The sequence below is a fragment of the Clavispora lusitaniae genome (genome assembly GCF_014636115.1).
Source record: "Clavispora lusitaniae strain FDAARGOS_655 chromosome Unknown tig00000187_pilon, whole genome shotgun sequence".
NCBI classification, from domain to species: Eukaryota; Fungi; Ascomycota; class Pichiomycetes; order Serinales; family Metschnikowiaceae; genus Clavispora; species Clavispora lusitaniae.
Genome location: NW_027093980.1, coordinates 639,446 through 661,746, shown reverse-complemented (window position 1 = coordinate 661,746; position 22,301 = coordinate 639,446). Strand labels below are relative to the sequence as shown.

Here is a 22,301-nt window from a genome sequence, read left to right as displayed (position 1 = left end):
CCAGTATCCGTTGGCTTGAATAGAAAGAAACTTCATCTGCAAATTGTAGAAATTACTCTCGCCCTTATGCTTTTCTCTGTTCTCCAGTACTTTCAGAAGACTCGACTGGTGCGAACGGCTTGATCATTTCCTCTTTAGGTAGGGTGAAGACAACGGCCCATCGAGATTCCTCGTAAATAGCCTTGTGTGCCGTACTGTTATTGTTCGCTGTCCCAAATGCAGTATGTACATAGTCACAAACACCGTCATCTTCAGAGCCAACACCGTTAGCCTAGATCAAAGACCAAAATATAGCCACTCTAACTCATTTGAATACTTAAAAGATCATCTTTGGGCTGTTCTGCCTCTTTGAAACACCTGTACCCCATGTGCCAATTTGCGGCATACCAATGTGGAAACAAGAGTGCAGGAATGGTAAACAAAAAGCGGCTTCAACTCTCAGTAAAGCTCCAGCGATAAAAAAAATACCCCCGCAACCTGCCTTTCCTTTCCGGTTTCTCGGTCCAGCATTTCCTCTTTGAAAATGTCCAAGATCGACACTCTCCTAGCGACCGTCGACACCCTAACGGCACGATCCGACCGGATCGCCTCGTCGGTTGCCGAAGCCAACATGCTAATCTCGCTGATTCTCCATGTCAACAGCTCCATTGCCAGCGCCGATGGCCAGATCGACTCCATGACTAGTCTCATTAACAAAAGCAACATTTGTCTCAACGAACTAGAAAAACTATACGAGAAATCTTATTACCTCGAGTCGAATCTTCATGTGAACGAAGCGTACATAAGCGAGGCTTCGCTTGATAGCTTGGCCAAGGAGTATGAGTATGTGTTGACGAGTTTGAGCTTTGGCGGCAATGGGCTGCAAAACCTTTTACAGCCAATGCCGCCGCTGCCACAAATGTCTGACCGCGCGCTCAAGAACAAGCTCTCGCTCCTGAATTTGGAATTGAAACCCATTCGGTGTAAGCAGTCGCGGGTACAGAAGCAAAAGTCCCGCTACCGACTTTCGGCCGCTTACACGCTCAACCCGGTCCAGGAAGTGCGCAATGTGCTGCACAGCTCGCGCGATACCTATGAGTCGAGCGTCATGGACCATGCTAGCGATGCCGAAACGGAGACATCAATGGAAGAAGAGAGTGAAAAGAAGGAAAATAGAGGATACAATGCGCGGGAATCGCAGCCTCGATATTTCGAAGACGAACACACACATACTTTGCAACTTTTGCAGCGTCGTGATGTGGATTTGCAGCCACAGCGTAATTCGCCTCAATTAGAAGCTAACGTGCATCAAGAGCATCTGCTACAAAATGGCGACATGCAGCAACATAGACTGCAGCTGCCACTGCATCACACCGCGGAACAAAGCGAAATGCATCTGCCATCACGTCAGAAATCTCCGCTGCATGCGCATTTACAGCCTCATGAGCCTGCGGCTCATAATCTGCGCCCACTCCACCTGCATTCGCCTGATTTGCATCAACTCGATCTAGACATGCATGAACCACATCTCCCGCCCTCTCCGCTAGGGTTTGGCTCGCTCGACGTACGCGCGCTCGACTTGGACACGCTCGATGACTATGACTTTTCCCTCCTGGCATCGCCCGGCTCAGAGGATTCGCCTGAGTCTGTTCGCTCACGCAAGTCGTCGCGTGCACCCAAAGTGGATGACATTGACAATTTCCACCGCTATCTTCGCCGATCGCGCATCGATCTCCAGGCCGCCATCCAGCGTCTCCCACTTGAGCGCTCGCGCTCGCATGAGTCTGTGTTTCTGGACGCCGCCCCAATCCAACGCCCGACAGCAGAATCCACGCCACGCTTCCATAACCCGACCGATCGAATTGTGGCCGCACATAAGGGCGCCGTCATACTTCCACCCACAGTGGAAACAGTGTACCTGAATTCATTCGAGCAGCCTCTGGCATTCCGCGACCCTGCGCATCACGACCTCAAAGCGCTCTCGCTCAAATTTCTTCAACCTGAAGCGCCGCCAGTGACGCCAAAGAAAAATAACTTCACCTTTTTCAGTTACTTAAATTCCCCTGCACGCACCGATCCCTCTCCAAGCAAACAGGACCGTGCTCGCCGTGGCAGTGTGGAAGTCCTTGGGAAGTCTCTAGCTTCAGGTTTCCGCAGTTTGGTTGCGCCTCGGAGCGATGCCCTGCCCGCTCAGCGGTCGAGATCATCGCCGCCTGAGAAAATCAAGCAGATGCGTCGTGACATTCGTGAACCAATCTCGGCTCGCAGTGACACCGTGTGCAAACGGCTTCCACCGCAACAAACTGAGCGGCAACTCAAGAACGGCAGCCACTCGTCGTTGACCATTGGACCCAACAAGACAAAAATCATCAACCACGGCCAAACGCTGCTCTTTAAAAAACCCACAGTGCGTCGTATGAGTCTGACACTTCTCCGTGAGGCGCTCAATGACTCAATTCTCTTTTGATCTGTGATTCAAGAGATTATTGAGAGCCACTTGCTGTTCACAAACCTTGTCATCCAAAGGCTTTCACATTCCTCGTCTTCCTTGTGACTAAAGCATATTAATGGATAAGGCATTCACTCTCATTTGTCATTCTTTCGTCTTCTTTTAATTCGTTTTCATTCCGTTCCTACTATATACCTAATACATTAACTGAAGTTGGACCCCTTGCCGAAAAAACTGCCGCCCAGACGGCTCCGATCGATGGTCTCCTCGATCTGCTTCACTTTCAAACTCCGCACAGCGTTCTTTTGTCCACTCTTACTTGCTTTTGACAAGTACGATATCGAAGCCTTCGCTCCTGATGCAACTTTGTACTGCTTGCTCACTGTGACACCACTAAAAGATTTAGTAGACACTTGCACTCCCTGCTTCTCGTGAAATGATCTAAAAGAACCAACCACGGATGGTCTTTTAAAGAGTGGGAAGCCGGCGTCGTCGTCGTCATCATCATCATCATTATCACCGTCATCATTTTGAATCTTCTCCGATTTTCCTCTGTCAATTTGTTCATTGTCAATGTCTTCGTCCGTTAAAACTTCCTCGTAGCTCCGCTTGCCTCGTTCTTCAGGCAGGTTTGTTCGGTTGTACAAGTTGCTGAGGCTTCGGCTTTTGAGCGTCGCCAAGTCTTCCACATCATCATCGTCATTATCATCGCCATGCTGCCGCAGAGACTCTTCCTGAATAGCCATGTAGTCGTCCTCGGCAGTTTTGGAGAGAAACGAAAGCTGTTGTTGCACAAAAGATTCCTCAATCACAATCCGGCGAGGCTCTTTTGGCGTATCTGTGCCGTCCTCGTCTTCAGGAATAGTGCTAGGGGCTGGAGACTCGCCATCCGATTCATCCAATGCAATTGACACCGGCTCATCCTGAATCGATTCAAAAAACGCTTGTGCTCGATCGTTTTTCGCCAACCGTTGGAGCTGCTTGTTAGCCAAGAGACGCTGTTTCTGCTCCTGAAGCTTCTGTCGCCTATACGCCATCAAGAGTTCATCTTCTTCATCACTCAACTCCACGTCGAACTTGCCAGCCCGTGCACGCTTGGAGAGTCTGTGATTTTTCACGTCATCCATCAACTTCTCCAACTCTTTGCGATCTTTGACACGGTATTGCTCCATGAACTTTCGCCGGACCTCCTCATCGTTGAGCACGAGGTTGAACGTGTTGTCGATCATGCGCTCATCTTCTGAGTCAGCCTGGTCACTTTCATCGACGTCCGCGCCTCCAACACCTTTCCACTCGTCTTCAGATTCTTCAGCCTCGCCCTCGACGATGGCACCCACGCCGCGGCGTTCCAACTCTTTCCGCCGGCGTCGAGCACGAAGCTCTTTGCGACGGATGCGTGCTTCAAAGAGCGCCAACGCTTCTGCTGCCCGCTCGGCCTCTTTTTCAGCATCTTTTTCGGCGTCCATGTCGGTTGTAACCACAGAATTCTGGACTTCAAGCTTGCCTCTGTGGACTGCAGCTGGATAGTCACCATCAGACTCGTCTCCGGCCAAGGCATCGTGCATAGTCGTCGCATCTGCTTGGGTGGATGTTCCGTCTGGCTGCGTCAATTCTGCCTGTGTCAACAAGTCTGTCTGCGATGGTCTATCTGTCTGTGTTGGTCTATCTGGTAGTTTATCTGCCTGTGAATTATCTGCCTGTGTGGATGTATCAGCCTGTGTTGGTTCATCTGCCTGCGTTGGTTTCACTCGTTGGGTATCCTGCGTCGGAAGATCAACAAACGATGGCGCAGGCCCGAACGACTCGTCGATGGACGTTTCTGCTACGGCAGGCGCAGCCCGTTGCTCCAAATTATCGAAAAGACGGAACCGGCTGCGCTCGGTCGGCACAATCGCTGCCACGTCGAGCGGCAGCGGCTCGCGGACACCGTCGCTTTGGATCTGCATCAACTCGCCATCCTCGTCACGCTCGGCTCCTCCGCCAAACATGTAGCTGTCGTCATGGCGTTCTTCCTCGGCATCCGACTCCACCACCCGACGGGCGCGGCGGCGCGAAGCGGTGTTTTCGTCGCCTTCGAGTTCGTCCTCGTCATCGCCATTGTCATCGTGATCGTCATCATCGTCGTCTCCTTCGTCTTCTTCCCCAACCTCGCTGTCGTTGACAGAGTCGCCGTCGCTGTCGGGAACGCTAGCGTCCGAGTCGCCTGGCGCATACTCCTCGTCTTCCTTCTTCTCGGCCTCCGCCCGCTCGCGTTTCCGAAGACGCCGCACGCGCTCCATCTCGCGCTCCAACAACGTGCCCATTTCCTCTTCCTCCTGCTCAATCTCCTCGAGCAACGCCGCGTCCGGGTCGGCACTGCGCGCCTCGCGCAACTGCCGTGCGTTGGCCCGCCGCAACTGGTCGGCAAGCCGCGCCTCGGCCGTCCGTGCGCGCGGAGGATGGAATTTCAGCGTCGCCCGCATCTGGTCGGGCCGTCTCGAGTACCGCTTCTTGACTGCGAGCCGCTGCTCCTTGGTCATTTCAGGAACGTCGGGCGTGCCCTCTGTGTCGGAATCGTCTAGCACCACGTTCGACTCGGCCCGCTGCAAGAGGCGTTGTGCGTAGTCATCTATCGGGTTGCGTTTGCGCCGTGGCGCGGGCTGTGTGGGCTGGGTTATGAGATCTAGCACGTTGAGCTCGTCGCCCAGATGATCTGCACTTGGCGAATTGTTCTCAGGCGACACTTCTTTGGTTTCGCCGCCTGCATTGTCGTGTTTGTCGCTGGTTTCATGTTTTTCGTTTTCGTTCTGGACATTGTCTCCTAACTCGTCGCCATTCACTTGGTTACTCTCTTCGTCGCTATCGAGCTCCGCTACTAGGCGCAGAAGCGGGTTGGCTGCTCGCCGTGCAAACGCAGGAGCAATGGGGCGGCTGCGCTTCTGCGTGTAGAGAAGCTGCTCCATTTTCTCGAGCTCTTTTTTGGTGGCGCCCTTCGGGCCGCCCTGCGTGGACAGGTCGACTGCGGGCCCATCGCGCCACTGCGCTTCTTCTGCTTCCACTGCGCGCAATCGCTCGAGGCGCTTCTGTTCCACAAGCGCTGCCACGCGCGCGTCAAAGTCAAGCGGTTCGGCAGCACTTTGGCTGCCATTTTCAAGTGCGTCTTGGCTGCCAAAATTTTTGCGGCCATCGTGGCTGCCATTTTCAGGTGCTTCTTGGCTGCCAAAAGTTTTGCCGCCATTCTGGCTGTCATTTCCCACACCCCCACTTTCGGAATCTTCAAAAAGCTTGTCGATTCGCGTCCTTTCGCTGTCGATGGGTTCATAGTGACTCTTTTTGCTTCCAGTGGTTGTATCTATGTTTTCTTTTCCCCCTTCTGTCGCCTCATTCTGGTCCTTTTCCGTATTGACGCCAGCATTTGTGTCCCTTTCGGCAAATTCCATCTCATCTAGCGGTAATTGCGGGAGCCGAACAGCGCCGATCTGTTGCGTCTTGTCCGAAAAGAGAATGGACTGCTCGAAGTCTGGAATAACTTGTGTGTCATCGGTGAAAAGCCGTTTTTTGACCCGCTCAAGAATGCTAAGATCAGCCATGGGTTGTGTGAAACAGACGCGTCGCGATAATGAAGGTGATGTGGTTTGGTCGCGTGAGTGTTGTCACGTGCCGAAACTCGTAAGTTTGTGTTCACTTTTGAAAGATTTCCCACACGTGCCCGAGTCAAAGGGAACACGTGCAACAATTACATACAGGGTCCCTGCACATGTCCTGCGGCTCGAGATAAATCTCACACATGTCAAATGGCTATCTGTGGCTAAAGTCCCACGACAATTGAAAAAAAGGAAAAAAAAAGTGAAAACTATATTCCGTTTAGTCGAGTGGAATGTCACCATCTACAGGCGGGTCGAGCCGTCCTTTTCGTGCACCTTTTCCCGAAATATGACTCGTTTAGTCGTTTGACTCGTTTAATTTATCGACTCGTTCCGCGTGCATCCGTACCTCTGGCATTTTTCACATGGCGAGCCACACCAAAAACGTGTCCAAAGCATCAAGAAAATCCGCTAAGCTCTCTAGGAAACCTCGTTCTAATTGACGTTCTCTTCAACTCACCGGTTAAGAAATCTTGTGACCGCTTTGGATCTGCCAGTATCTACTGGCATCGGTGTCTATCACGTGCGCTTACGAGTCTGGTCACCTGCACACAAGCCTGCGCGCCCCGAAAAAATCTATAAGTATCCCATCTTTCCCTAACGTCGCGACCCAACAGTTTTTCTCTCCAATGCCAGAAACTTTCCTTTTCACCTCCGAATCCGTCGGCGAAGGCCACCCAGACAAGATTTGTGACCAAGTGTCCGATGCCATTTTGGACGCATGCTTGGCTGAAGACCCACTTTCCAAGGTTGCCTGTGAAACTGCCGCCAAGACCGGTTTGATTATGGTTTTCGGTGAAATTACAACCAAGGCTAAATTGGACTACCAAAAAATCATCAGAGACACCATCAAGCACATTGGTTACGACCACTCTGACAAGGGTTTCGACTACAAGACCTGTAATGTTCTTGTTGCCATTGAACAACAATCTCCAGACATTGCCCAAGGTTTGCACTACGAGAAGGCTTTGGAGGAATTGGGTGCTGGTGACCAAGGTATCATGTTTGGTTACGCTACCGATGAAACCGACGAGAAGTTGCCATTGACCGTCTTGTTGTCGCACAAGTTGAACAAGGCTTTGGCTGACGCCAGAAGATCCGGTGAGTTGGCCTGGTTGAGACCAGACACCAAGACCCAGGTCACTGTTGAGTACGAGAACGACAACGGTGCCGTTACTCCTTTGAGAGTGGACACTGTTGTTATCTCCACACAACACTCTGACGACATTTCCACCGAGGATTTGAGAAAGGAAATCTTGGAGAAGATCATCAAGAGAACCATTCCTCCTCACTTGTTGGATGACAAGACCATCTACCACATCCAGCCATCTGGCAGATTCGTGATTGGTGGTCCTCAAGGTGATGCCGGTTTGACTGGTAGAAAGATTATTGTGGACACCTACGGTGGTTGGGGTGCTCACGGTGGAGGTGCTTTCTCTGGTAAGGACTTCTCTAAGGTCGACAGATCTGCTGCCTACGCTGCCAGATGGGTTGCCAAGTCTCTTGTGCACGCTGGATTGGCCAGAAGAGCATTGGTTCAATTCTCTTACGCCATTGGTGTGGCTGAACCATTGTCCATCCACGTGGACACTTATGGCACCTCCAAGTACACCTCTGAGCAATTGGTTGACATCATCAAGAAGAACTTTGACTTGAGACCTGGTGTCATTGTGAAGGAGTTGAACTTGGCCAGACCAATCTACTTCAAGACCGCCTCTTACGGTCACTTCACTGACCAAGAAAACCCATGGGAACACCCTAAGGATTTGACGTACTAGATAGCCACGCGCGACTTAACAGATTAATGTGATGACTCACGACCATGTCAACGCTCAACTCGTTTGACCAAATTTATTTCATATGTCTTTCATTTTCACAATTTTTTATTTCCAAAGGGATGGAGTTTGCATTAATTGGGGTCCTCAACGGACAATTAAGTTAATAGAAGGAATATTTTCCACACATGCTGTAGTGAAACTATGAATGAGAAGATGCTAAGATTAGTCCAATGGGCACTACCATTCGAAGTACAGATTAAGCAATCTAAATGAGATTGATTCGCTAGGCGAACAACATCGATTATATTAGAATCATTGAGACATCTACCCTTCGTGGAATTCTGGTTCAGAATTATCAAATACCGACAATCTTTCGATTGTCTATCGTTCGTCTAATCTTTCTATCAGAGGTCTATTGTTTATTCTTCCTTCTTCTGCCTTCATTCTTCATTCTTCTTCATTCTTCTCTCTTTATTTTCCTTCTTCTCTCTTTATTCTCCTTTTTCTCTCTTTATTCTCCTTCTTCTCTCTTTATTTTCCTTCTTCTCTCTTTATTCTCATCGCTCGGCCGTCCCATGGTACTTCTTGTACATCAACCAAGCACCGCCCACGCCGATCGCCAGCCCAAGCACAATGTCCTTGAAGTGGTGGCGGTAGTCCTGTGTGCGTGACAAGGCAATGTACGCAGCCACTGCAAGCGGAGCCGTCCGCACAAACTCGGTGAGCCAGAAGGGGCCAGGCAACCTGCCCTCGGCGCCAAGCCACAAAAACACGTAGAACATGGCTGCAAACGCCACCAGCAGATGGCCCAGCGGCGTCAGTTTCATGCCGTCGGCCAAATACATCAGCCCAAGCGGCGCTGTGCACACTTCCACAGTCACAAATTCGGCCACAGGGGTTCCGGCCTTGGCACCACAGCGGGCCAAGAAGTCGGGCCGCGGGTTGGCGATCCACACCTTGAGCACGTCGGTGGTGATGCCGGTGGCGGCTATGGCAAGCACGAGCCCGAGCAATGCCGGCGCTGTAGGTGCTGCTTTGAGCGCAAAGCGGCGGCGGGCCGCTTGGGCTGCTATTATAAGCGCCAGGGGGAGAAGATACGACACCAAGTAGAGTTTTGTGTCGGAAACACGTTCGTGGTAGGCAAAAGGGTGTTGGAGCGACGCGTCGTCAAGGCGAAACTGGCGGAAAAAGGGGCCGAGTGTTTCAAAGTAGGCGAAAAGCGCCACCGTGAGGATACTGGCGGCTATCCAGTCCTGCGCTAGGATGTTCATGGCGGTAAGACAGGTATCTTAAGATGGTCTAAGATGTCTTAAGATGGTCTAAGATGTCTTCAGATGGTCTTGAGGTCTAAGATGGTCTTAAGGTTTAAGGTGTTCTTAAGATGGCCCTAGATGGTCTTATATGGTCCAGATGGCTTAGATGGTCCAGATGGCTTAGAATATTCGGGAGTCTAGCCAATATGTCCAGACAATACTCTTTGATCTGGCTCGGTCGGATCTGTAGTTTCAAGCCGTGATCAGGATAAGTCAGCAAATTGAGGAACTCGCCGTATTGAACAGAACCAATTTCTTCGACGTTTTTGTGAAACTTCAATTTCTTCAATCGCCTTGATCGCCTTTAGTCGTTTATAAACTCTGTCTTATCTACGCGCTGGCACTATAAGCGGGATGTCCGGGTGCACTATAATAGGGTTCAGCTCGACTATTATTACTATTTCGGGAGAATTGAAGAATCGTATTTTAGGAGATAAGCCTTCATATTCTGAACCCATGGCTGATGAATAGAGTCGACAGATCTGAGGCAGTAGCAAAATACGAATAAGTAGAAACCAATGGAAGAAACGGAAGCCAAGGAAGAAACAAAAACAGAAGCAATGGAAGAACAAAAACCGTAGTGGCAGAGGCAGAATCAATAATAGTAGTCTGGTCAATTGGCAAAGCAAAAGGCTGGAATCTGTGGCGATGGCATGCCTACTTATCTCCTCGGACATTATGTCCCTTTTAGGAAAAAGTGCTCGCTCACATACTGGAAAAGATCATCGGACAAAATACATTGACCAAAATTTCTAGATCCTGGGCCGTTCGGAACATTGGAAATATGGTGGAAACAGGATGAATCTCCAATAGATCGGCGAAATGGCTACTTTTATTGGTTCGGCCAGCAAATGAATCATGTCTGCAAGATGAATTGTAAACAGACTCGAAGATGTATTGAGGATAGATTAGTCTTGAACCTTGGTCTCGTTTGAAAATGCTTGACATTGCCTTGTCAATGCGCAGCTATTCGACGATTCGGGATAAATCGTTACGATGAAAATCTTTTCTTCTTAAGTGCTCTCACGTTGTTTCGTAAAACGTTCAAATTCTGCTTTACCTGCTAAGGTCTATCTTTTTGGAACATTATGATTATTCTAGGAAAACCTCTATCCTGTTTCTAGTAAGTTGACATTTAATTGGATTCTCTGCCCAAACTCTTTGACAATCCAATTCAGTTTCTCAAGTGGTAACGAACATTGGCTGGCACGGCATTAAAGACCATGTCAGGTTCTGAATTGATAGTGTAATCCAGTTATGAACTTGCTGGTCCGGCTTACTACATTGCGAAACAAATTCTTAGCATAATTTGGAGATGGGACATGGTCTATCTGTTGAAGAACATCCCAAATTATGCATTGTAGCCTAAAGGCTTACTATCAAGTTCGGCAAGGTCAGTCTGGAGTAACATGAGCATGTTTCTGTCAGAACAAAGAGCTCTACCACCTGACGACTAGTCAATCTTCAAAATCGTGTTTGAGCTTTGTAGGATCCATAACCAGCTTCTAGCCTTGCCCTGTCCACTTTATTGCCACTGTTTTTGGATAGATCACCCAATCGGCTTCTGAATGTTCTAATGCATCGATTTAGCTATTGGAACGTAATGACAATTGTGATGAATTTCTAATGTCCATTTGTTTGAAGCTTCATTGCATGGATTCCAATACACTATTATCCTTCTAGAGCGGATTTACAAGCTTTCGTAGTGTGGGATGGATCATGCGCTTTCTTGGAGAACTACGACTCAATCGTTTGAAGTAGTCGTATGATCATTTCTCGTTTTCGTTTTTTTTAACCACACTTCGTCTTTCAGTAGACCATAATTCATGCCAGCCATACTTTCGCTGATGTTTAAGAAGGCAAGAGCCAGGGTCATTTTCATCGGCTTCAAATTTAATATCCTTACAGTGTTTGCATTGGTAACAAAGAGACCGTTAAGTGACAGAGTTTATTGTGCCAATAACTCCAATGTCTCTGTTGAATGGAATTTGTCCCCTTTAATAAACCATCTCATCCGATAACACCTTCTCCAGTGTAAGTTGTTGAAGCCCCATCATTATTATAAGCGATTTTTGGCGCGGCAGAGTTCAACGGTTATACGGTCAGGATAAATTTTGGCTTACAGATTCTTTCTTCCCATATTCCTATAGCAAACCAATAAACGAAGAAATATCACACGTGAAAGCTGAATATAACCCATCAAAGGTATCTCCTGTGTTTGGTCACCTCCTTTTCCAAAATGTTCTTCAAATTCCAGGCTAATTTCCTTATTTCGTACTGCAGTCTGACATCGGGTGACATGCACGTCCAATTTAAGGCGCATGCACAAGATAAGCGCGCCACATACACATGGGTGATAAAAAGTATTGAAAATTAAATTAAATGCTAACAAATGGGAACTAAATATTATCCGAGCCGCAACTCTAGTGCTTCAACTCCATGTCAGAAGAGTCAGCCTGTTGGGTGACGTATCTGTCAGTGCCAAGCTTGGAGGCGTCAATTTCGTCGTGGTATTTTTCACAAATCTCTTCCAAAGTCATTCTCTTGGTCTCTGGCAACAAGAGCGTGGTAAAGATACCAAGCAACATGAACAATGCAAAAATCTCCATCACGTGAGGCAAGAAACAGTTTGGCTTGTCCTTGGCACAGTGGTGGTTGATCAAAGTACCAATACAAGTCTGGGCAATGATGGCACCAACCTTACCGCAGGCAGCGGAAATACCGTGCGCAGTAGATCTGTATCTGGTTGGGAAAATCTCACCAGGAATGATGAAAGTGGTGGTGTTAGGACCGAAGTTCTGGAAGAATTGGGCCAAAACGTACAAGGCCAACTTACCGTGGTCACCAAGCTTCTTGTCGGCGAAACCAAGGATAACGAAAATGACAGTCAAGATGATGAAACCACCCAACTGAATTGGCTTTCTACCGATGGTATCAACGGTAGCAACGGAGAACCAGTAACCAGGCAACGAACCGGCACAAATCAAAATCAAGTTACCAACAGCAGTGTTGTACAAACCCTTGTAGACGTTCTTAGACGAGGCGTAACCGATAGTCTTCAAGATAACAGCAGTGTTCAAACCCAAACCGTAGTAGGCGACATCCAAAAGGAACCAGGAACCAGCAGTACCAATCAAAATCTTACCGTACTTCCATTGGCCAAAGTGACGAATGAAGTCTCTTGGAGAAGCCTTTGGTGGGGCAATGTCGTGGGCAGTGGAGTCCAAAGCAGCTTCGGCGTCGGCAACCTTCTCCAAGTCGTCGTGTTCTTGCACATCCAACTCGTAACGAGGAGACTCGGCAATGGTCAATCTGTAGTACAAAGCAATGCAACCTGGGACACAGCCGAAACCAATCAAGATTCTCCACATCTGGTCATTGGCCTTGACACACGAGCCGACACACTCCTTGGCTGTGTTGGCGAACTTCAAGTCGTCCTTGTAGCCAGAAACAGCAATCAAAGCCACGATACCGGCAAGCAACTGACCCAAACCTTGGTTGGAGAACACAGCAGCCATGATGGCACCTCTCCACTTGGTGGTGGAGAACTCGGAAGAAATAATCGAAGACAATGGGTAGTCACCACCGATACCGATACCCATGAGGATTCTCATGGTGGAGAAAATGGCTGGGAAAGAGATGGCAGCAGACTCACCAAGAGTACACTGGATAACAGTAGCGAAAATCATGACAATCAACTCAAGACCGTAAATCTTTTTTCTGCCCACAATGTCGGCAAACATACCAAAGGACACTTGACCGATAACGGTACCAACAGAGGTGGACACCTTGATCAAAGTCTGGGTGGAAGATGGAATGGTACCACCCCAGTAGACGTGGCCCAACATGGAAGTACCCAAGTTGATGGCGAAAATATCGTAAGAGTCAGTCATGAAACCGACACCGGCAATCATGATCATCTTGGCCTGGGTCCATCCGAAACCGGCATTGTCGATTTCCTCCAAGGCCAATCTTCTTCTTTCCAAAGGATCCTCAATGTGGGCAAACTTGCCGACGTAGTCTTTGAAAGCGGTCTTACCGCCGGAGTTGGAAACCTCGTGGGGAGCTTGGATCTCAGACATGGGAATTACTGGTGCTGAGGAAAAATATGAAAAATTTCGGCGAACGTTTACCATTATATATACGGAGCCATCTGTATGTAGCTGCAGGCCCAATTAATCCATCCTTGCAGGCGGCAGACGCACTCGACCAATTTGCCAAAAAGGAAATTGACTCGTGAAACTACGGCCGCGTGGGTAGATAATATTATCTCTCTATATCAACATGGCGATGCTATTTCCCACCGTTTCTTTTTCCCATCTGCCTCCAGCCTGTTGTATAGGCAACAGTGCTTTTCGCTATTTTTCTTTGACACCTTGGCAAACCCGTCAAAATTCTTCAGTCAAATTATTGCTCGGCGTCTTGGGTAGTGTGACCTTTTGCCAGACTTGGCGATCCCCACGTGGGTGATATATGCACGGCACACTGCTTTTTTTTGCACCCACGTTTTTTGGTGCGCGCACCTACATCAATTAACGCACGTGTGAACGGCCAAACGTTCGCCTCACGTCGTATTTCTGCAGGATGATAGAGATACTGCCTGCATGTGCGTGTCACGTGGTGCGTTTTACCCACCCCAGTCGCCCCAAACGCCGCCATTTGTTGCACCTAGGGCAAATTTCCCGACCGGTAATTCCTCTTTTCTATGCAAGTTCCGCCGTTTTACGCTAATCCGGATCTAGCGATATGCAACTCTGTCAATGCAATAAGCACCCGTGTCCTTTAGTTTAGTGCGTAGAATCTCTTTTAGCCGTATTGTTGGTGTTGATAATCCCAAACGATTCTTTGCTTCCTTTCTTCTACGCTGGTTTCTTTTTACGTTATTTTTTCGGACCAATGCTTCTTTTCCCGGTGTCTTCGATTTCTTTTTTGCTCGCTGCAGATTGACAGGGAATTTAATGTCCACTCTGCAATTGGATGCTTATCGTCCAAAGTCTTGGCTCATAAGCTCGTTTCGATCATTTATTTAATTAGTGCTGTTTCTTTTGGATTTGTGTACAGTAGCCATCTACCAATAGCCTTCACTTGCTTTAGTCTTTCTTTTTTTTCTATGATTTTTTTTTTCTTTTTCCAAATCATCCTATGCGGTCGGCTGGGTTCGGAAACGAGTCTTTTGCTTCTAGTTTTTAGAAGTAGGCTACGGTCACTGGATCTTACGAGTGTTTTTTTTTTTTTTTTTCGTAGTTGCGTTATCTTTCAGCAAAAAGAACCAGGAGGCTCTTTCCAAGTGCTAATGTTCTCTCTGATATCTACGCCTCTTTATGTAATTCTACGGGCCCCACTATAAACGTGTTGACCATGGCTTGTATTTTGTTCAACGTCATAACTTGTCGAATCACTTGCATTAATTACGTGACTTGTAATATTTGCTGATGACAATTATTCGTGACTTAATATCCGTGACGAAGTATATGTGACTTAAGTCTTTACTTGATTCTAATCGTGACGTCTTATTACTGACTTGCATTTGCATTTCGGATGTCGAATATGCCTGTTTTCCGAGAGCATTTCGAGTTTACTGGGCCATTTTATGCCACTCTAGACACGACTTTGATTTCGGCCTGATGACTGTCTTTCCCTCTGATCGCTATCCAAACACGGATTGAATGTTGAAGATGGCGCAAGATCGTTTTTTCGCTGATAGTTTCGTTGACCCACGTTTCCTGCGTTTTTTAGTCAGTTGAGCTACTATGGCTTTCGGTCCATCATGATGAAACTCTCAAAGGCGATCAACTTGGTTTAAACTGAAGCTCTACAATTCCACAGCCTGAAGACTTTTCGATCAACGATATCAGAAGGTGGCTCAACAACAAAACGAGTGTTGACTATACCAAAAACCTTAAACCTCCACCAATTTCATTCAGAGTTCAGTTCAAAGCGGTCAAAGTCAAGCTCCATTTGTTGTCTTGGCTACGTCAGAGTATTTACATAAGGACACGATCCCTGCCTGGTCTGCTTTCCCAAACTTAGTCTGTATTAGTCTATTCCCTACGCCCAAGTCTTTCCTTCTCGAAAACAAGCACTTTTTCTCGAAGCTCCTGGAGCTCTCTCTCTTGCGCCTTGAGATGAAGATCCTTTTCGTTATTGTCCTGGGTCAAAAACTCCACCCGGCTTTTGTACTGGCCCACCATATTCTGATAGTTGAAGTTCTCGTCATTGTACTTCTTCATTTGCATGTTCTTCTCATTGTTCTCATACTCAAGCGTAGATACTTGCTTGTGAAGCTTCTGTTCCCGCATCTCGCCCTCATACAACTGGTGCTTTAAGTCATCGACGTCCCGATTGAGCTTGGCCATGTTTTCCTCAAGATAATTGAGTTGATCGTTAGAGTAAAGTTTCTCTTCAAGCTTTTGAACCTTCTGCTTAAGCTCTATGTTGACTGTTTTCAAGCTTTCGTTCTCTTCCACAATCACTAAATTCTCCGTGCGTGCTTTCTTATAGTGCTCGTCACTCGAATCCCATCTCTTTTGCACTTCTTGGAGCTCTTTGCGGTTCTCTTCTTTTTCCTTTTCGAGATCCAAAACGTGCTCCCGCATAAGCTCCATCTTGGAGTTTGCCCGTTCCACTTGGCCTTGAAGGTCCGCCACTTTGCTCTCAAGATCTTCCTTCTCTTGTTCAAGCTGGCTGTTTTTGGAATTCAACACTTCGAGCTGCAGTCTATTCTCTTCAATGAGCTGTTTCAAAGCTTCCGTTTGTCTCGCAAACAGATCGAGCTTGCGCTCTAAAATTTGCTTATCATTCTTCAAGGAGTCGATCTCCGAAACTAAACGTTCGTTCGTATTTGTCAATTGCTCATTTTCCTCTGTCACCTCGGTGTTTTCTGCAAGAACTTCTTCCCGTACACGGGTCAACTCTTCGTTTTCAATAGTGAGCCGCTTATTTTCCCTGATCAACTCTGTCTCTTTCTCTTGCTTGAACTTGAGATCGTCTCGCAAACTCCAAATCTCCCGCTTATGCTCTTCAATTGCATTGCGTTTCTCGCCGTATGTATCGTTCAAGTACTGAAGCTTTTCTTCCAAGCTTTTGCTTTTCGCGTGCAACTTTTCTTCTCTATGTTGCAGATCTGTCAACTGTACTTCCAAGTCGCTTTTGTTTTGGCGAAGCTGCTTGATGACCCGCTCACTGGCCCGAATCTCTTCTTTTACAAGTTTCAACTCGGTGGTTTTCTGCTCTAGTTCTTTGCGCGACTGTTCATCGTGTCTTTTGCTGATCATGACTGCCGACTCTGCAAGTTCAAGCTTCTCGAAGTACTCCTCGCTCCGTTTTCTGAACTTTTCACTGGTCTGCTCCACCTCTTCCAATCTTTTCGACAATGTTTCGTTCGATACCTTGAACCGGGCAATTTCCCCCTCGTAGTCCTTGACAGAAATCTTCACATTCAGCCTTTTCAACTCATAGAGCTCATCTTCGCTGTCTCGCAACAAAGACTTGAGTCTCAAGATTTCCGTTTTGGATTTATTGAGCTCTTCCCGTGTGCTTTTCAACGTATGGCTCATGTCACGGTATATCTTGGCAAAATCGCCCGATCCATTGGCCAAAGAAACCATGCCCAAACTGCTGCTTCGAGACATTTGCTCCATTGGCGGAGAGTTTGTTCCGTCCGTGCTATTACTGTCCATTACGTTCCCAAGATTTTTCTCGAGCTCCGCAATGCGCTTCTGGGACTCTTTGTATTTCACCTCATAGTCCGTATAGCTGTTGATCCCTCTCATAGCCTGCAACTTGTTCAACTTCTTTTGAAGCTCAATCGCATAAGCCTCTGCACGAGCACTATTGGACTCTTCCTGCTGCAAGCGGATCTTCAACGACTTGATTTCCTCTCCTAGTTTGTTGTCGACTGAGCTATTGAACTTGAGATCTTCTCCGTATGCGAGTGATCTTCTGTATTCGCTGCGTTTCAGTGGACTTTCAAAACTATCATTGACCTTTTTCCGCAACATGTTCACCTCCTCCGACAATTTGTGGTTTTCAAACCGCTCTTTCCGAACTGCCGCTGTTGCTTCGTTAAGACGCAACTTCAACGTTGCGTGCTCTTCCATGATTTTAGAGTCCACTTTCGAAACTGGTGGAGGCATATTTTCCTTATCGTGGAGTTTCGCTTCCAACTCAGCAACTTGTTGCTTTAAGATCACGATTTGTTCCAAGTTTTCCGCTTTTGCGTCCGTCAAGTACTTTGACTCGTGCTTCAAGTTTTCGAATGCGTCCATTACTTGTCTGTACTCCTTCAGTTTCGCCGCAAGCTTGTCTTTCGTGGATTGTATTTCACTCAAATGTTCCTGGTTTTTCTTCTTCTCTCCAGCTAACTGATCTTCATATTTCTGTGCCTCCTCCAATTTTTTGTTCAATTGCAGGATTTTTTCCTGAGCTTCCTTGTTGTTTTTAGATTCGGCACTCAAAGAGGTTTCCTTTGCTTTAAGTTCAGACTCCAATTGGCTCACCCTTTTGCTTTCTTTTTCTAGCTTATTTTTCAACGAACGAATTTCCTCAGATTGATTTTCCGAAACACTTCTCTTTTCATTGTCAAATGCACTCTGCATCTTATTAATCTCCTCCTTGTGATTCTTTTCAAGCTCCTCCACTTCCTTTTCGAGACTGGTTTTCTTCGCAGTAAGCTCGTTGATGGAACGTTCGAGGTCAGTTTTTTCCGCCTCGTGTTTGGCTATTTTATCCTCATGTCCCCCAACGGTAATCATCAAATTGTCGATTTTACTTTGAAGATCATGCTTGAGAGTATCGATCTCTTTCGTTCTCTCGTCTTTGGATGAACTCAAAGTCTTCTTCTGCTCTTCTAAATCTGCCACCTTGGACTGCAATTGCTCATGAGTCTGCTTAAACTCCTCAAGCTTTGTAGTCTTTCCTTCCAAGTCTGTTTTCATTTCGGAGAGTTCACGCTGCGTTCTTTCAATCTCTGATTCTGCAGTTACTAACTTCCGTTTCGTCTCCTCGTGGCTCACTAACTTTTCCTCAAGGTCTTTAATGGAACCTTTGGCGAGATTCAATGCTTCGACTGTGGCATCATGGGTCTTTGTGAGACTTGCAACCTTATTCTCAAACTCCATACTTTTTTTACCAGTTTCTTCAGCCTCGCGTAATTTGGCTTCTATTTGTTCCATGTTCTCCTTGGAGTTTGTAAGCTCGCTTCTAAGGGTTTCCAACTGGCTTTCCGTTTCAGAAAGTTTTCGTTGAAGCTCTTCGGATGTTGACATGAGTTCAGCCTTTTCTTTAGCAAGTTTTTCGCTCACAGCTTTGGTTTCTTCAAGCTCCCTGGAAAGATCGGAAATTTTTGACGACATACTTGTCTCCTTCTGCAGAAGAACATGAAGTTTTTCAGTTGTCTCAGCCATCAACGAAGAGTTTTGTTGAATTTCCTCTTCCAAGCGGGACATTTTTTCTTTCAATGAATTGTTCTCCTCCGATAATGCAGCTCTTTCTGTTTCGGTATCTTTAAGCTTGCCATTGAGTTTCTTCAAGCTTTCATTCATCTCGTTGGAGTCCAATACCTTTACCGAATCTTCAAGCATAGGTTTCAAATTCAAGAAAAGTTTGAGCCACGGACTTTCGCTTTGGTTTATAAGGCCGTCCAATCGCTGGAAATTCCTTGCAATGACTTGCGAGGCTTGGATCACAGCAATTTGCTTTTTTATCTTTGTTCGAGCATTCTGACCACGCAAAATACTTTGGAAATTAGTGATGATATTCTTCAAGCTCAAGTCCCGAAGTTCTTCCAACTTGCCAAGAATTCCGTTTTTGAAGAACAATTTGGAGATACCGATCTTGTAGCATTCGGGATCTAGCTGAATGTGTTTGAGAATGAGTTCACAGTTTGTTTTGACGTTTCTCGTAAATACATCAACAGCATTAAGAATCGAGTACCGGGAGAAAAACTCGTCGAATGTCATTTTGTTCGGATATCCGGCCCGGGCTATTCTAATACCTTCTAAAACACCGTTGCATCGAAGTTGATGAAGCACCAATTCTTTGTCAAACTTGTTTGGTTTTTTGCTCAAGTTTGGTAATATACAGCGGACAAAATGGGGCTCAGTGCTGCTCAACTGCTGCATTAGGAAAGAAAGTTGCTCTTTATGCTTTTGAGAGACCGTCTTCAATCTGGGTTTCAGACGGCCATTATTCGAGTCCAGAGAGTCCACGATGCTGAACAATTCGGAAATAAATTTATTGGAGGATGGAGGTAAAAGAGCCAAAAGATTTTCGCTCACGGGGTCAGTATTTTTCTGAAGCCAATTCTCGATATTGTATTCCACCAAGCCAGCATAGTGGTCTATCACAAAGCCCTTTCTAATTTTGTTGGGGCGAAACTTTTTGCTTTCGCCATTGCCCCAAGTCTCTAGTAACTTGTCCATAAAAGTTTCCTCGGATGCTTTTGGCAAAATGCACTGTTCGTCCAAGATCTCCAAAACACCCATGGGCTGTTTTGTTTCAATCAAATCAATGGTGGGCTGCAAGTCCAAACCAAAATCAATGAATTCCCATTGGATATCTTCACGCAAATATTCGCTCTGTTCCAAAATAAAAGAGTGGTGGTTGAAAAATTGCTGCAACTTTTCATTGGTGAAGTTGATACATAGCTGCTCGAACGAGTTTGTGTCAAAAATCTCGAAGCCAGCAATATCCAACACACCAATGAAATTTTCGCCAGAAACATCTTCCTCGAGCAAGCTCTTGTTGATGCGTACAATGATGTACTGGAAGATTTTTTCGTACAAATGTTTGGCAAAAGCGTCGATGGTGTTTTTGACTTCCGAAGCTTTTTTCAGTTTTTGCACGTACTCCCGGCCAGCCTTCACTTTTGGCCGGAGCAAATTCCGGGACAATTCCTCCTCCAGCACGCCCAACATGGCAGCGATCGTGTCGATTCTTGAGTCTGGGGCAAAGTTGGCCTGTTCGGATTTCCAGGACGTGAACTCGACATTCCCTAGAAGAAGAATGATGGCCAAGCAGCCAAAAATGCTCTCCATTTCCTCTGCAGAAAAACCCATGATGCCAAACGCTTCTTTCAAGATTCTGAACTCTCTAGCATCGTCGACATTGGGGATGGAAATGGAAGACGCGCTGAGGTATTTGTAGTCCAGAGCAGGAAGCTTCAAGTTGTACTTTTCAGCAAGAGCCTGCGGGTCCTCGCCTCTGAGAAACTGATAGAAGGCATGGTAGTTTCTCTCGTCCTTCAGCTGGTGCAGGACTCTTGATTTTTCCAACAAGTAGTAGTCGATGGTGGCGCCGCTGATGAGCCCCTGCGAGGAGAAGAAGATCTTGACGAACTTGCCGAAGCGCGACGAGTTGTTGTTTTTGATTGTCTTGGCATTGCCAAAACTCTCCAAGATCGGGTTGGCCTGCAAGATTTTGTTGTGGATGTCGTTGAGCGAGTCGTTTTGCGGCGTCAGCAGGATCGACGAGAGGTACTGGATGATTTTCTTTGTGTTTTCCGTCTTGCCAGCACCACTTTCGCCCGTGACCAAGATGGACTGGTCCTTTTTGTTGGCCATGAGGTTGCGGTAGGTGTTTTCGGCAATGGCAAAGATGTGCGGCGGCAAGCGCTCGTCCTGGCCGTCCAGCGCCACGTGGAACTTTTTGAGCGTGGCCGGCTCGTAGATGGGCAATTTTTTGTACGGGTTGATGGCCACCAAGAAAAGACCCGAGTACGTGTAGATAAGGTCGTCGGAATAGCGCAAGTACAAGTTGTAGATGACGCTGGGCTCGTTCAAGTGGGTCAATTCGGCCATGTCGTTGCACTTGTTGAACTTGGCCGGGTTGCAGTTTTCCAACTGGCTCTGGGCCATTTCCTTAACAACATCTTGGGCGCCGTTTTTCACCGTGACCCGGACGGTGTTGTTGGCCAAGTAGTCGGTGATGCAGCCCCGCACAAACACCTCGTCTTTGTCCGGGACCCAGACCCAGTTTTTTGCGGAAAAGTCGTCGTCGCTCATGGGCTGGGAGGTTTAGTGTCTCTTTTCGAATGGGCTGAATGGTGTTGTGGTCACGTGTGTTGATCTTGCCGATCTTGGGTAAACAGACAATGTGCCGGAGTAAACAAGGCAAGCGGTTTTCAATTTTGCTGGTCGTTGTCTTGGGCTGTTCATTTTGTTTCATTTTTGTTTTGCTTGCGTTTTTGCTTATTTTGTTTTGTTCATTTTGTTTTGTTCATTTTGTTTTGTTCATTTTTTATTTTTTTTATCTTGTTTCGTTGTTTCGTTTTGTCGTCCCTTAAGGTCCATTGCACGGAACGCGAAAGTCTAGAAAAGCTACAAACCGACTCCTAGTTCGAGTTGCTAGGTGATTTATCTTAGTAGGATTTTTGTCTGAATTTCGTCTGAATTTTTATCTAAATATCTATCCGAATTTTTGTCTGAATTTTCGTCTGAATTTTCGTCTGAATTCTTCTCCTGAATTTCTTAACGGTTCTGCAATTGTTAGAGAGCGAATTACTTGACAAGTCTGTATGTTTGGCCTTGTTCTCCTCATGGCATTGCTTTATCTCTTGGGACATCTTTCTACAAATGAACATCATAGATGTATTACAGGCGAAGCTCGTGTGTTTATCACATTGTTGAGTACTCTGAAGTATGTAGAGGTTATGCGTCCTTTAGAATTTGGTTGATTCCGGTAAATATTCTACTTGTCTCCAGAAAAGGTAAACGACTGTTAAACACAATGACTTACGGAGTCTGCTAAAAGATGTCGCTGTCCGTCACATTGGCAAAGCGACCAGCGATGGCTTTGCAAAATCAGCCTAGGAAGCAGGAGAAGAAAGTAAATGAGGAAAACATGATAGAATAATTGATCGTACAAGACTGGGGCACATCTATCTCCCGGAGTAGCTCGTATTCGGCCTTGAATTTCTTGAGATTCAAGAGGGCTAACCTATATGCCATTGAAGAATCAAGATCATGACTGCCAGTGTTTGAGAGCGTTTTCAGTACTCTCTCACTTACCGACCCGTACTCCATTCGGTTATGAATATTCTGGAGTATTTGGTTTGTGGTTGAAAGTATTTTGGTTTAGTGTACTATGGCATGATGATCGTTTGGTGAGTAGGCTTATGCAAGATAAAGTTAACTTTAGCTTTTATCATGCACTCGTGAAA

The 22,301-nt window shown here is 46.8% G+C and overlaps 6 protein-coding genes across 6 annotated transcripts; 2 read left to right on the top strand and 4 right to left on the bottom strand. All coding sequences in view use genetic code 12, as the record gives it.

Annotated features, from left to right (window-relative positions):
- Window positions 1-523: 523 nt before the first annotated feature.
- FOB63_004293 (uncharacterized protein) lies at window positions 524-2,446 on the top strand (the record flags this gene model as incomplete). Its single annotated transcript, XM_002614843.2, has 1 exon — window positions 524-2,446. One exon carries the CDS (start codon window positions 524-526, stop codon window positions 2,444-2,446), a length of 1,923 nt encoding a protein of 640 aa, XP_002614889.2.
- A 185-nt stretch (window positions 2,447-2,631) lies between these two features.
- Window positions 2,632-5,997, bottom strand: GIN1 (chromatin-modulating protein; the record flags this gene model as incomplete). Its single annotated transcript, XM_002614844.2, has 1 exon — window positions 2,632-5,997. The coding sequence occupies one exon, from the start codon at window positions 5,995-5,997 to the stop codon at window positions 2,632-2,634; it is 3,366 nt and encodes a 1,121-aa protein (XP_002614890.2).
- Window positions 5,998-6,680: 683 nt separating this feature from the next.
- SAM2 (methionine adenosyltransferase) lies at window positions 6,681-7,829 on the top strand (the record flags this gene model as incomplete). Its single annotated transcript, XM_002614845.2, has 1 exon — window positions 6,681-7,829. The coding sequence occupies one exon, from the start codon at window positions 6,681-6,683 to the stop codon at window positions 7,827-7,829; it is 1,149 nt and encodes a 382-aa protein (XP_002614891.1).
- A 557-nt stretch (window positions 7,830-8,386) lies between these two features.
- On the bottom strand, window positions 8,387-9,100 carry DPP1 (Dpp1p; the record flags this gene model as incomplete). Its single annotated transcript, XM_002614847.2, has 1 exon — window positions 8,387-9,100. The coding sequence occupies one exon, from the start codon at window positions 9,098-9,100 to the stop codon at window positions 8,387-8,389; it is 714 nt and encodes a 237-aa protein (XP_002614893.2).
- A 2,465-nt stretch (window positions 9,101-11,565) lies between these two features.
- Window positions 11,566-13,224, bottom strand: PHO84 (phosphate transporter; the record flags this gene model as incomplete). The annotated part of the gene is made up of 1 exon (XM_002614849.2): window positions 11,566-13,224. One exon carries the CDS (start codon window positions 13,222-13,224, stop codon window positions 11,566-11,568), a length of 1,659 nt encoding a protein of 552 aa, XP_002614895.2.
- A 1,959-nt stretch (window positions 13,225-15,183) lies between these two features.
- Window positions 15,184-21,144, bottom strand: MYO1 (myosin 1; the record flags this gene model as incomplete). Its single annotated transcript, XM_002614850.2, has 1 exon — window positions 15,184-21,144. The coding sequence occupies one exon, from the start codon at window positions 21,142-21,144 to the stop codon at window positions 15,184-15,186; it is 5,961 nt and encodes a 1,986-aa protein (XP_002614896.2).
- Window positions 21,145-22,301: the final 1,157 nt, after the last annotated feature.